At 61.7% G+C, this 13,671-nt stretch overlaps 1 protein-coding gene across 2 annotated transcripts; it reads right to left on the bottom strand.

Annotated features, from left to right (window-relative positions):
- On the bottom strand, positions 1–13,351 carry OCLN (occludin). Of its 2 annotated transcripts, none has more exons than XM_066205445.1 (8): positions 13,269–13,351; positions 9,967–10,670; positions 7,123–7,281; positions 3,730–3,869; positions 2,282–2,497; positions 1,451–1,622; positions 708–749; positions 1–611 (listed from the first exon to the last, which is right to left on the bottom strand). In XM_066205445.1, the coding sequence occupies exons 2-8, from the start codon at positions 10,666–10,668 to the stop codon at positions 510–512; spliced, it is 1,533 nt and encodes a 510-aa protein (XP_066061542.1). In that variant the 5' UTR covers positions 10,669–10,670; positions 13,269–13,351; the 3' UTR covers positions 1–509. The 2 variants fall into 2 exon arrangements, with proteins under 2 accessions (XP_066061542.1, XP_066061543.1); XM_066205446.1 differs by lacking the exon at positions 13,269–13,351 and adding an exon at positions 11,781–11,789.
- Between the last annotated feature and the right edge of the window lie 320 nt (positions 13,352–13,671).

Here is a 13,671-nt window from a genome sequence, read left to right as displayed (position 1 = left end):
TTAAAATCAACAATTACACTTCATTTATTACAAAACAATTCAAATATTACACAGTTCCCATCGGTTTCCCACCATTCCCTACAAAATATTTTGGGATTTGAGGTCCCCTCCCCTCCCTAAAACAAAAAACCCCAAAAGGGTTTTTTTTATCCCCCAAACCCCAATCCGGGACCCCCCCAAAACCCCTTTCAGGCAGCCAAGGGGGCACAAACCCCATAAAAAACTCTATTTACAACCAAGGCAAGGCACTGGCGGGGTCCCAGAGGGTGTGGGGGGGACAGTTTGGGGACATTTTGGGGACATTTTAGGGACGGGAGGGTCCCACCAACAGCTGCCACACCCTCGAGGGAAGGCTCAAAACGAGGGAATTTGGGGGTTTTTACCCCAAAAAAAGGCACTGAAGTCTTTGGGGGGGGATTTTTTTTTTGAGGTGTGTCCCCCCCCCCTTTAGAAATGTCCCTTTTGGGGTTTTTGTCTTTTTTTTGGGGGGGTGGGTGGTGGCTTTGGGGTCAGCCCCGGAGCTTGTCGTAGTCGCTCACCATCCTCTTGATGTGGAAGAGTTTATTCCGCAGGGTTTTGGATTCCTGCTTCTTGTCCTGGTACTCCGGGCTCTGAGGAGGGTTCGGGGACGGTTAGGGGACGTTTTGGGGACGTTTTGGGGACAGGGGGGACGGACCCCCAAAAGAGGGAGGGACCCCAAAACTCACCCGCTTCAGGTCCTTGAGGTGGTTGTACTCCTCGGCCAGGGCCTGTGGGGACAGCGGGGTTAGAGGGGACAGGAGGGGACAATGGGGGGAAAATCTGGGGAAAATTGGGAGAAAAGAGGGAAAAAAAATGGGAAAAAGGGGGAGGAAAAAGAGGAGGGGAAAAGGGGACAGGAGGGGACAGGGAGGGGACAATGGGGGGGAAAATCTGGGGAAAATTTGGGGAAAATTGGGAGAAAAGAGGTAAAAAAATGGGAAAAGGGGGAGGAAAAAGAGGGGGGGAAAGGGGGACAGGAGGGGACAGGGAGGGGACAATGGGGGGGAAATGGGGGAGGAAAGGAGAGAAAAGGAAGGGGAGAGAGGCACAGGACGGGACAGGGAGGGGGAAAATGTGGGGGGAAAAAGGGGGGGAAAGGGAGAAAAAAGGGGTGAAAAAAATGGGGAAAAAGGGGGGGAGGGGAGAAAAAAGAGGGTGGGGGGGGAAGGAGCAAAAAATAAGGAAAAAGGTGGCGAAAAAGATGGGAAAAAAGGGAGGAAAAACGGGGGGTGAAAAAGGAGCAAAAAGCGAGGAAGAAGGTGGTAAAAAAGAGTGAAAAAAACGGGGGAAAAGGGAGGAAAAAACGAGCAAAAAATAAGGAAAAAGGGGGCGAAAAAAGGTGAAAAAACGGGGGGGGGAAAAAAAAAAAAAGAGGAAAAACGCGGGGGGGAACCCCCGAAGGGCCTGGCGGGGCGGGGCAGGCGCACACCTGGTACTGCGCGCTGTCCTCGGGCACCCGATCCAGCTGTTGGCCCAGCTGTGCCAGGCGCTCGTTGACGCGGTCCATGTGCGCGCACAGCTCCTTGTAGCGCCGCAGCTCCGCCCCGAACTCCGCCTTGTAGCGCTGCCGCTCGGCCGGCGAGGACAGCGGCGGGTACAGCCTGCCGGGGGGACACCTGGGGTCACCTGGGGTCACCTGGGGTCACCAAGAGGTCACCAAGGTCCCCTGCCCGGGGGGGGGGGGGGGGGGGGGCAGGCTCAGCCTGGCAGCCACCCCCCCTGGTGTCCCCAAGGTCCTCTGACTGGGGGGTACAGCCTGCTCGGGGGGGCACACGGGCAGAGTGGGGTCACCAAGGTGTCCCCAAGGTGTCCCCTGACTGCCCAGGTGCCATCCCCCCTCAGTGTCCCCAAGGGGTCCCCAAGGTCCCCCAGGGGGACAGCCTGCCCAGGGGGGCACAGTCAGAATTGCTGTCACCCCCCTGGTGTCCCCAAAGTGTCCCCAAGGTGTCCCCCTATCAGAGGATACAGCCTGCCCGGGGTGCCACCCCCACCGATGTCCCCAAGGTGTCCCGTGACTGGGGGGTACAGCCTGCAGGGGGGAGCACGGTCAGAATGGGTGCCACCCCCTCCCCTGGTGTCCCCAAGGTGTCCCCAAGGTGTCCCCTGCTCAGGGGGTACAGCCTGGGTGCCATCCCCACCCCCGGTGTTCCCCAGGTGTCCCCGAGGTGTCCCCTAAGTGTCCCCTGACTGAGGGTACAGCCTGGGCACGATCAGCCTGGGTGCCACCCCCAGTGTCCCCAAGGTGTCCCCAAGGTGTCACCTGTGCCACCGCTCGCGGTCGCGCTCGTCGCCGGACTCGGGGGCCGTGGTGTGGTCGGTGTCGTACTGGGAGCACTGGGAGGACTGGGAGCACGGCTGCGCCTCCTCGGGCTCCGGGGGGCGGCGGCCCCGGCGGCCCCGGCGGGCGGGGGGCTTCGAGGGGGCGGGGGCGCGGTCCTGCTCCTCCGAGGGGCTGGGGGGGTCCTCGGGGGGGTCACTGAGGGGACACGGGGACATCAGACATGGGGACATTGGGGACCCTTCCCACCCGACCCCGACCCCGACCCAGATTTCCCGACCCCTTTCCACCCCTTCCCATATTTCCCACCCTTTCCCGACCCCCTAAATCTTTCTCTGACCCCTCCCACCCCTCTCCCTTTCCCGACCCCTCCCCACCTTTCCCACCCCTCCAATCTTTTCCCGACCCCCGCCCCACATTCCCCACCCTTTCCTTCCCCGTATTTCCCACCTCCTCCTCCCCTTTCCTGACCCCTCCCCAGATTTCCCACCCCTCCTCATCTTTCCCATCCGTTTCCCGCCCCTTTTCCCGACTCCTCCCACCCATTTCCCGACCCCTCCCCACATTTCCCACCCCTTTTCCGACTCCCCAAATCCTTTCCCGACCCCTCCCCAGATTTCCCGACCCCTCTCACCTTTCCCATCTGTTTCCCACCCCTTTTTCCGACCCCTCCTCACCTTTCCCATCCATTTCCCGTCCCTTTTCCCGACCCCTCCCCATATTTCCCGACCCCTCCTCACCTTTCCCATCCATTTCCCGTCCCTTTTCCCGACCCCTCCCCATATTTCCCGACCCCTCCTCACCTTTCCCATCCGTTTCCCACCCCTTTTCCCGACCCCTCCCCATATTTCCCGACCCCTCCCCATATTTCCCATCCATTTCCCATCCCTTTTCCCGACCCCTCCCCATACTTTCCGACCCCTCCCACCCATTTCCCGACCCCTCCCCATATTTCCCATCCATTTCCCGTCCCTTTTCCCGACCCCTCCCCATATTTCCCGACCCCTCCCCATATTTCCCGACCCCTCCTCACCCTTCCCATTCATTTCCCGTCCCTTTTCCCGACCCCTCCCCATATTTCCCGACCCCTCCTCACCCTTCCCATCCATTTCCCGTCCCTTTTCCCGACCCCTCCCCAGATTTCCCGACCCCTCCTCACCCTTCCCATCCGTTTCCCATGCATTTCCCGACCCCTCCCCATATTTCCCGACCCCTCCCCATATTTCCCGACCCCTCCTCACCCTTCCCATTCATTTCCCGTCCCTTTTCCCGACCCCTCCCCATATTTCCCGACCCCTCCTCACCTTTCCCATCCATTTCCCGTCCCTTTTCCCGACCCCTCCCCATATTTCCCGACCCCTCCCCATATTTCCCATCCGTTTCCCGTCCCTTTTCCCGCCCCCTCCCCACATTTCCCGCCCCCCGCGCACCTTTTCCAGCCGTTGCGGGGGCTCTCGCTGTACAGGGGGGGGCTGTAGGGTGGGGCCGGCCCGGGGGTCTCGCCCTTCTCCGAGTACGCCACCGTGGCCGCCTCGTCCGGAACGCTGCTGCCGCCCGAGACGTTCTTCACCTGCGGGAAAAAAAAAAATAAAGGCCGGATTTGGGATTTTGGGAGGGGGAAAAAAAAATCACAAAATTCCCAGCCGGGGTAAAGGAGAAAGGGAAAAAAAAAAAAATCTCGAAATTTCCCTGAAAGTTGTCCGGAAATTCGCTGAGGGATGGCTGGAAAATCACTGAGGAATGCCTGAAAATTGCCTGAGGAATCGCTGAAAATTCACCCAAAAAATCCCGGAAAATTGCCCAAGAAACCCCTGGAAACTGCCTGAGAAATCCCTGAAAATTCCCCAAGAAATCCCCCAAAAAATTCCCTGGAAATTTCCCCAAAATTCCCTGAGAAATCCACAAGAATTCCCCAAGAAATCCCACAGAAAATCCATGGAAACCAGGGGCTGTTGTACCACCTGGAGTTCCCCAAATCCTCCAGGGAAAAACCCCAAACCCCAAAAACCACAAAACCCCAAACCCCAGAAACCCCAAACCCGACGGATTGGGGACAGGACAACAGGGACAAAGTGACAAAGGGACAAAGAGAGCTCAGGGGGTGGTGACACCCTCAGGGTGACTCCCCCAAAGATTTGGGGTTGGGGAAAAAACCCCAAAACCACAAAAACCACAAACCCCAGAAACCCCAAAACCCAAAAAAACCCACCCCAATCCCCAAAACCCCAAATCCCCATGGAGGGACAGTGACAGGAACAAAGGAACAAGGGGACAAAGGGACAAAGGGACAAAGGGACAGATCTTGGGGGGTGGTGACCCCCTCAGGGTGACGCCCCCAAGGATTTGGGGTGGCCCCACAGAGGCACAAGGGACATCCGCCTGTCCCCTGTCCCCTTCCTTCCGGCCCTTTGTTTGTGCCGGACGCCGGTCCCCGCCGCTTTGGTGGCCTTGGGGACATCCGGCCGGACATGCCACTTCCGTCCTTGTCCCCTCCCGGGGGCCACCGGCCGTGTCCCCAAGCCCTGGTGGCATTTGGGGTGGCCCCACAAAGCGCCGTGTCCCCAAAAGGGGCTGACGGCCCCGAAGTGGCGCCCGCGGGTGGCACCCGGGGGTGGCGGTGTCCCCAAAGGGACAGGAAACGCCCGCCCAGGGAGGGACGCTGAGCAAATCAAGCCGGAGGGGATCAAAAAGAAATAAGAAAAGAAATCAAAATAAATAAAATAAAATAAAATAAAAATCAAAGAAGAACTCAACAAAGGGAGAGAGGCCCGAGGGGAAACCGGGACTGGGAGCGGCGGTGTGGGGACAAGGGACAGGGGACACGGACAAGGACAGGGATGGGGACAGGGGACAGGGATGGGGGGCAGCCAGGGGGACAGGGGACAGGGATGGGGACAGGGGGCAGGGATGGGGGACAGCCAGGGGGACAAGGGACAGGGGACACGGACAGGGGACACGGACAGGGGACAGGGATGGGGACAGGGGGCAGGGATGGGGACAGGGGACAGGGGACAGGGATGGGGACAGGGATGGGGGGCAGCCAGGGGGACAAGGGACAGGGGACACGGACAGGGGACAGGGATGGGGACAGGGGGCAGGGATGGGGACAGGGGACAGGGATGGGGACAGGGATGGGGGGCAGCCAGGGGGACAAGGGACAGGGGACACGGACAGGGGACAGGGATGGGGACACGGGACAGGGATGGGGGACAGCCAGGGGGACAAGGGACAGGGATGGGGACAGGGGACAGGGATGGGGGACAGCCAGGGGGACAAGGGACAGGGATGGGGACAGGGGGCAGGGATGGGGACAGGGGACAGGGATGGGGGACAGCCAGGGGGACAAGGGACAGGGGACACGGACAGGGGACACGGACAGGGGACACGGACAGGGAACAGGGATGGGGACAGGGGACAGGGATGGGGACAGGGACAGGGATGGGGACAGGGGACAGGGATGGGGGACAAGGGACAGGGGACACGGACAGGGGGCAGGAGACACGGGACAGAGATAGGGGAGGGGGGGCAGGGGACAGGGATGGGGACAGGGGACAGCCAGGGTGACAGCGAGGGGGACACGGGACAGGGATAGAGTATGGGGGGACAGGGGGACAGGGACAAGGGACAGCCAGGGGGACAGGGGACAGTGAGGAGGACAGGGACAGAGCACAGGAGGCAAGGGGACAGTGAGGGGGACAGGGCACCGGGGACACCGAGAGAGGAGTGGGGACGCAGGGGACACACAGAGATGTGGGGACAGGGGGACAGCGAGAGGGGTGGGGACAGGGGGGCAGGTTTGGGGGACACAGAGGCTTGGGGACACAGGGGACACAGAGGGAAAGGTGGGGACATGGGGACAGGGTTGGGGACAGGAGTGAGGACAGGGGAGCAGGTTTGGGGACGCAGGAGGAGGATTAGGGACACAGGGGACACGCAGACAGAGAAGTGGGGACAGGGACAGAGAAAAGGGACAAGGACAGAGAAAGGGGACAGGGACAGGAGTGTCCCCTAAGCCACCCTCCCAACCCTTCCCGCGGGAACTCTGCGACATTCCCGCCCCTCCCCCGGGCCAGCACAGCAGGTGACACAGGCCGGGCCGCGCTGGGGACACCGGCACGTCCCCAAGGTCCCCGTCCAGGTGCCGGCAGCTCCTGGCGCCGCCAGTTCCGGGTTTTCCCGGTGCCACCTCCCGGTTAATGATTGGCCAGACCGAAACCGCGCGGGGCCACCGCCGTGTCACCTGCCCGTGACACCTGGCACTGCCACCTGCCCGTGGCCCCCAAGCCCTTTTGGGGTCCCCAAACCCCCCCAAAGTCCCCTCCTGGTGTCCCCAAACCCCCCCAAAGTCCCCTCCTGGTGTCCCCAAACTCCTCCTGGTGTCCCCAAACCCCCCCAAAGTCCCCTCCTGGTGTCCCCAAACTCCTCCTGGTGTCCCCAAACCCCTCCCTGTGCTCCCATCCCAAATACGGGAATTTCCAAAGCCATCGGAAATGGGCCGGGAAGGATCTCCTGGATCCCATTCCCAAAATTCCCAAAAATGCCAGGACTCCATGTCCAGGAACAGGGCTGGGAAGGATCTCCCAGATCCCATTCCAAACATTCCCAAAATTCCCCAAAATCCTAAACCTTTTGGGACTCACCCACTCCTCCACATTTGGGAAAAGGACTGGGAAGCATCTCCCAGATCCCATTCCCAAAAATCCCAAACATTTCAGGACTCCATGTCCGGGAAAAGGGTTGGGGAGGAACCCCGGATCCCATTCCCAACATTCCCAAAATTCCCAAAAAACCCCCCAAAAATCCCCAAACCCTTCGGGGCTCACCCACTCCTCGACGTCGGGCCCCTCGGGGTCGGCCGGGATTTTATCCCAGAAAATGTTGGGTTTTCCGTATTTCCAGATCTTGCTGCGGGTCTTGTGGGCGAAGAGGCAGATGAGGCACAGCAGGAGCACGATCAGGAACCCGCACACGATGGCCACGACCTGGGGAGGGGGAAAATTTGGGATTTGGGAATTCCTGGGATCCCACAGGATTACTTTCATCCCTGAAATCCTTGTGGTGTTGGATGAGCTCCGTCCCAAAGATTTGCTGTGCTTCCCGAGTCTCAAAGCTTCCCAAAATCCCAAACCTTTCCCTGTCCTTCCCAAATCCCAAACCTTCCGAATCCCAAACTTTTCCCCATCCTTTCCAAATCCCAAAACTTCCCAGTCCTTTCTGAGTCCCAAACCTTCCCCAATCCCAAATGTTTCCAAATCCCAAACCCCAAACTTTCCTCAATCCCAAATCTTCCCTGTCCTTCCCAAATCCCGAGTCCCAAACTTTCCCTGTCCTGCCCAAATCCGCCCTCAGGGATCCCAGAGATTTTGGGGGCTCCAGGGAGGATTTGAGATCGAGGGGGTTGATGTTCCCACAGGGATGGGAAAATTGGGGATTTGGGAAGGACAGGAGAAGGTTTGGGATTCGGGAAGGTTTGGGATTTGGGAAGGACAGGGAAAAGTTTGGGACTGGGAAAGGTTTGGGATTCAGGAAGGGAGGGAAAGGTTTGGGGGTAGGGAAGGCCGGGCAGGATCTGGGGGTCCCGGTGCCGCCCCCGGGTCACTCCCGGGTCAGTCCCGGGCGCTCCCGGGCCCGTCCGGCCGGGCTGGAAGTGCCGCATTCCAACCCCGCGGGGGGAGCGGCCCCGGCACGGACCGACCGGGATCGGGATCGGGAATGGGATCGGGATCCCGGGGATGATTTGGGATCGCTGCGGTTTGGGGCTGGCGCGGGGCAGAGCGGGGGGAGGGGAGCGAGGGGGCGGGGCTGATTCCTGAATCCCAAACCTTCCCAAATCCCAAACCTTTCCCTGTTCCTTCCCCAATCCCAAACCTTCTCCAATCCCAAACCTTTCCCTGTTTTTCCCCGGTCCGGCTCCGCTCCAAGGTTTTTACAACCGGGAGAGCAAAGTTCCCGAAACCGGGAACCGGCTCCGGGCCGGGGCTCGTCCCCTCCCCGAAACTCCCGGGAGCGGCAGCAGCGATTATCCCGGGAATTATCCCGGGATTATCCCGGGATTTCCTGCAGCCCGGCATAGTCCCGGTTGTCCTCACATTCTCGGATTGTCCCGGTTTTCCCACAGCCCGGGATTGTCCCGGTTCATCTCTCCCAGTCCCCGGATTGTCCCGGTTTTCCTACAGCCCGGGATTGTCCCAGTTTCCCCACATTTCCGAACTGTCCCGGTTTTTCCCAGCCCAGGATTGTCCTGGTTCTTCTCTTCCAACCCGGGATTGTCCCGGTTCTTCCCACAGCCCGGGACTGTCCCGGTTTTTCCCAAAGCTCTGAATTGTCCCAGTTCTTTCCACAGTATTGAATTGTCCTGGTTTTCCCAGCCCAGGATTGTCCCGGTTCTTCTCTCCCTGGATTTCCCAGTTCTTCCCACATTCCCAGTTTGTCCCGTTTTTTCCCAGCCCGGGTTTGTCCTGGTTTTCCCACAGCCCCAACTCATCCCACAAATCCCGCCCATCCCACAAATCCCGCTCATCCCACAGATCCCGCTCATCCCAAAGCAGATGGGATCCAGGCCTGCGCACCCAGCGCCGCCAAATCCCACAAATCCAGCGGGAAAAGCCCCGGGGCCGGCCAGGAACCGCTCCCCCTCCCTCCCTCCCTCCCTCCCCCAAATCCCGGTTCCCGCGGATTTATCCCCAAATCCCCGAGATCCAACCGGGGGGGGCCTCCCTCACCCTGCGGGGTCAGCCCGATCCCAAAGATTCTCCGTGCTTCCCAAATCCCAGACCTTTCCCTTCCCAAATCCCAAACCTTTCTGTGGGGGTCTCCCCCTCCCCTCCTGCAGGTCCCTCCCTCATTTGGGAATTCTCGGGATCCCCCTGGGATCAGGATCCTCACCCCTCATTCCTGGGGGTCCCTCCCTCACCCCCTCGGGGTCCCTCCCTCACCTTTTCGGGGTCTCTCCCTCATTCCCTGGGGGTCTCTCCCTCGTTTCCCGGGGATCCCTCCCTCACCTTTTCAGGGCTTCCTCCCTCATTTCCTCAGGATCCGTCTCTCCCTCATCCCCCGGGAATCCCTCCCTCCCCTTTCGGGCTCCCTCCCCCATTTCCCGGGGGTGTCTCCCTCGACCCCTCCCTCATTTCCTTGGCATCTCTCCCCTCACCTTTCGGGGTCCCTCCTTTTATTCCCCTCAGGATCCCTCCCTCATCTCCTGGGAATCCCTCCCTCATCTGGGAACCCCTCCTTCCCCTTTCGGGACCCCCTCCCCCATTTCCCGGGAGTCTCTCCCTCTCTCCCTTCCCTTTCCTCCCCCTGTTCCCTCCCTCCCCTTTCGGGACCCCCTCCCCCATTTCCCGGGAGTCTCTCCCTCTCTCCCTTCCCTTTCCTCCCCCTGTTCCCTCCCTCCCCTTTCGGGATCCCCTCCCCCATTTCCCGGGAGTCTCTCCCTGTCTCCCTTCCCTTTCCTCCCCCTGTTCCCTCCCTCCCCTTTCGGGACCCCCTCCCCCATTTCCCGGGAGTCTCTCCCTCTCTCCCTTCCCTTTCCTCCCCCTGTTCCCTCCCTCCCCTTTCGGGACCCCCTCCCCCATTTCCCGGGGGTCTCTCCCCATCCCTCCCCTTTCACAGCTCCCTCCCTCCCCTTTTGGGGGTTTCTCCCCCCGTCCCCTCCCGTCCCCGCCCACCTCCTGCGGGTCCACGGTGCAGTAGTGGTACAGGTACTGGTTGAGCACCGTGCCGCCGGCGTACACCTGGTTGCACATGGCTAGCAGGGGGCTGTAGTAGTAGCCCCCGCTCATCTGCGCCTGCGGGTTGACGCCCACCACGTAGACGATGCTGGCCACCAGCACCAGCAGCGCCAGCACGGCGCTGACCACGATGACCACCAGGTAGAAGCGCCGCGACCGCGACCCGCTGGACTTGCTGAGGCTGGCCACCAGCAGCCCCAGCTGGGCCAGGAAGCAGAGCACGGCCGTGGCGATCATGAACCCGTTGGCCGCCCGCGGGTTGGTGACGCCGCCGTAGTAGCTGCCGTAGCCGTAGCCGTAATTAACGCCGCCGCCGTAATAACCGGAGCCGTAGAAGCCCCCCAGGCCGTTGCCGTAGATCCCGTATCCGTATCCGTACTCCCAGGCCAGCGTGGAGGCCACGCAGGCGAAGACGGCGATGCAGAGCAGGATGACCGCGGCCGCCAGGACGCGCACCAGCCCGGGGGGCGAGGACCACCTGTAGAAGTGCTGCGGAGCGTCCTCCGGGTAGTAGGAGCCCGGCGGGGCCGCCGAGCGCGGGCTGAAGTCGTAGCCGAAGTCGCCCGTCGGTGGCCCGAAGGACGCCGGGGGGGGGCCGTAGGCGCTGGAGGGGCTGTCGTAGGGTTTCTTGGGGAGCATGGCTGTGGGGGACAGCGGGGGACAGCACGGGGGACACGGGGGACACACACAGGGGACACCAGGGACACGGGAGACACAGGGGACAGCAGGGGACACGGGGGGACACACACGGGAGACACGGGACACAGGGGACACCGGGGGCACGGGGGACACACACAGGGGACACAGGACACAGGGGACAGCAGAGGACACAGGGGACACCGGGGACACAGGACACAGGGGACACGGGGGACACAGACAGGGGACACAGGACACAGGGAACACCGGGGACACACACAGGAGGCACAAGGGGTGCAGGGGACAACAGGGGACACGGGGACCACGGTGGACAAGGGGACACAGGGGGCAATGGGGACACCAGGGGACACACACAGGAGACAACAGGAGGTTTTGTCACTGGTGGTGGTGGCAGTGGAAGGACTTTGGTCACTTCATCACCGCCGCCGCCACCCAGACGGAGTCATTACGGGTTTTTTATGCGGGGAAACTGAGGCACGGAGTCACCGCCCGGAGTCGGGGTCACCTCGGCCTCACGGGGAAACTGAGGCACGGAGTCCCCGCCCAGAGCAGGAGTCGCGGCAGTTTTCATGTGGGGAAACCGAGGCACGGAGTTGCCACCCAGAGTCGGGGTCATCTCGGTTTCAGGGGGAAACTGAGGCACGGAGTCCCCGCCCGCCGCCGGAGTCGCGGCTGTTTTTACGTGGGGAAACTGAGGCACGGTGACTCAGCGGCCGGCGCCACCCCAGCCACGCCGGTGTCCCCTCCCTGTCCCCTCCCTATCCCCTCCCCAGCACCCCGCAGCCGGCAGGGAATTAACCGGGAATTGTTGGAATTCTCCCATGGGAAAAGCGGCCAAGAGGGGCCCCCGCGCTGGCCCCGAGGGTGTCGCCCTAAGCTGATTAAAAATCAAAATAATCGCAATGAAAAAAAAAAAAAATAATCAAAAAAAACGCCCATAATAAAATAAAAGAAAGCAAAAGAAAGTAAAGTGAAAGAAAGTAAAGGAAAATAAAATAAAGTAAAATAAAATAAAGGAAAGGAAAATAAAATAAAATACAGTAGAGTAAAATAAAATAAAATAAAACCTAATAATTAAAATCAATGATCATTACGGGGGGCATGTGAGGCAGAGCTCGAGGAAAGTGGTGAATCCGGGCTGGAAAATTCTGGGGGGAAAGGGTCTCAAAATCATCAAAAATCAATGTGGGGACCCTAAAAAAAATCCGGATCTCTGTGGGAAAAACCGGATCCCTGCGGGAAACCCAAACCGGGCGGTACCGGGAGCCCCAGGGGTGCCCAAAGGCGCCTTCCCAAAACCCAAACCTTCCCAAACCCCAAACCTTTTCCTTCCTTCCCAAACCCCAAACCCCAAACCTTTCCCTTCCTTCCCCAACCCCAAACCTTTCCTGTTTTTTCCAAACCCCAAACCCTTCCCTTACTTCCAAATTCCAAACCTTCCTCAATCCCAAACCTTTCCTGTCCTTCCCAAACCCCAAACCTTTCCCGGTTCCCGCTCCCCTCAATCCCAGCCCCCCCAGTCCCGGTGGGATCCCGCGGTTTGACCCCCGGGATGTCCCCGGGGCCGTGACCGGGGCGATGTCCCCGCCGGGGGCTCGGGGGAACCGCGGGGACACCGGGACGGGCCGGGAAGGCTCCGGGACCGGCACCGGCACCGGCACCGGGGTGGGTTTGGTGGTATCGGGGAGGCCGGGACCGGTGTGTGCCCGGTACCGCTTTGGAATCCGGTACCGGGACCGGTGTGGCCCGGTGGGGACCCCGTACCGGGACCGGTGTGTGACCGGTGGGGACCCCGGTACCGCTTTGGAATCCGGTACCGGGACCGGTGTGGGCCCGGTGGGGACCCGGGACCGGGACCGGGACCGGTGTGGGCCCGGTGAGGGGGAATTCTCCACTTTGGAATCCGGTACCGGCGAGGACTCAGGTGCCGGTGGGGACCCGGTACCGCTCTGGAAACCGGTACCGGTACGGACCCCGTGAGGATCCCGGTACAGGTGTGGAATCTCGTGACCGATACCGGTGTGGGCCCGGTGAGGAGCCGGTACCGCTTTAGGATCCGGTACCGGCGGGGACCTGGGTGCCGGTGGGGATCTGGTACCGCTCTGGGATCCCGGCACCGGTACCAGTGCGAACCCCGTGGGGACCCCGGTACCGGCATGGACTCAGTGTGGGGAATTCCCGGCTCTGGAACCCGGTACCGGTGAAGACCCGGGCGCAGGTGGGAACCCGGTGGGGACCCGGTACCGCTCTGGGATCCGGTACCGGTACGGACCCGGTGTGAGGAACTCCCCGCCCTGGAATGCGGTACCGGTACCGCTCAGGAACGCCCTGCCCGGTCCCGGTCCGCCCCGCCACCGCACACAACCCGGCCGGGCCCCCGGTGCCGTTCGGGCCGGACGAACGCCCCGTTCACAACCGAGACCCGCCGGTTCTCCCTCCCGGTTCTCCGTCCCCGCCCTCTCCCCGCGCTGCCTGTCCTTGTTCCGGTCCCGGTCCCGGTTCCGGTCCCGGTCCCGGTCCCGGTCCCGGTCCCGGTTCTGGTCCCGGTCCCGGAGCATTCCCATGCCCACCGAGCCGCTCACCTGCCGCCGCCTCCGCCGCTTTGTTCACCTTAAAATGGCAGCCGGGAGCGGCGGGGGCGGCGGCGGGACCGGCCCCGGGACCCGCCCCCCGGGGAGGGCGGGGGGGGCAGCACCGGGGCCGCCCCCGGGCACCCAGGGGTTAAAAAAACGGGGCGGGGAACAACCGGGAGGGGTTAAAACGGGGGGCGGAGAATAACCGGAGCAGCCCCCCGGGCACGGAGGGGTTAAAAAAAAAGGGGGGGAGGGGTTAAAAGCGGGGAGGGGAACACCTGGAACAGCCCCCGGGCACCGAGGGGTTAAAAAAAGGGGGCGGGGAACAACCGGGAGGGGTCAAAAAAGGGGGAGGGGCGGAACCGGAGCCGCCCCCTGGGGGCGAAAGGGTTAAAAAAGGGGGGAGGGGGGA

Source organism: Chamaea fasciata, unplaced genomic scaffold (assembly GCF_029207755.1).
Source record: "Chamaea fasciata isolate MVZ Bird 193981 ecotype frontalis unplaced genomic scaffold, bChaFas1.0.hap1 SCAF_28, whole genome shotgun sequence".
NCBI classification, from domain to species: domain Eukaryota; kingdom Metazoa; phylum Chordata; class Aves; order Passeriformes; family Sylviidae; genus Chamaea; species Chamaea fasciata.
This window is presented reverse-complemented; position numbering and strand designations above follow the sequence as displayed.

What these genes read in the sequence shown, in the direction of transcription:
- OCLN (XM_066205445.1), bottom strand. Translation starts at nt 10,668, where the DNA reads ATGCTCCCCAAGAAACCCTACGACAGCCCCTCCAGCGCCTACGGCCCC. An exon ending in GGCCCGACGTCGAGGAGTGG is followed by an intron (nt 3,870 to 7,122) that starts GTGAGCCCCGAA and finishes TTTTTCCCGCAG; the next exon opens with GTGAAGAACGTCTCGGGCGG. An exon ending in GACCGCGAGCGGTGGCACAG is followed by an intron (nt 1,623 to 2,281) that starts GTGACACCTTGG and finishes TCCCCCCGGCAG; the next exon opens with GCTGTACCCGCCGCTGTCCT.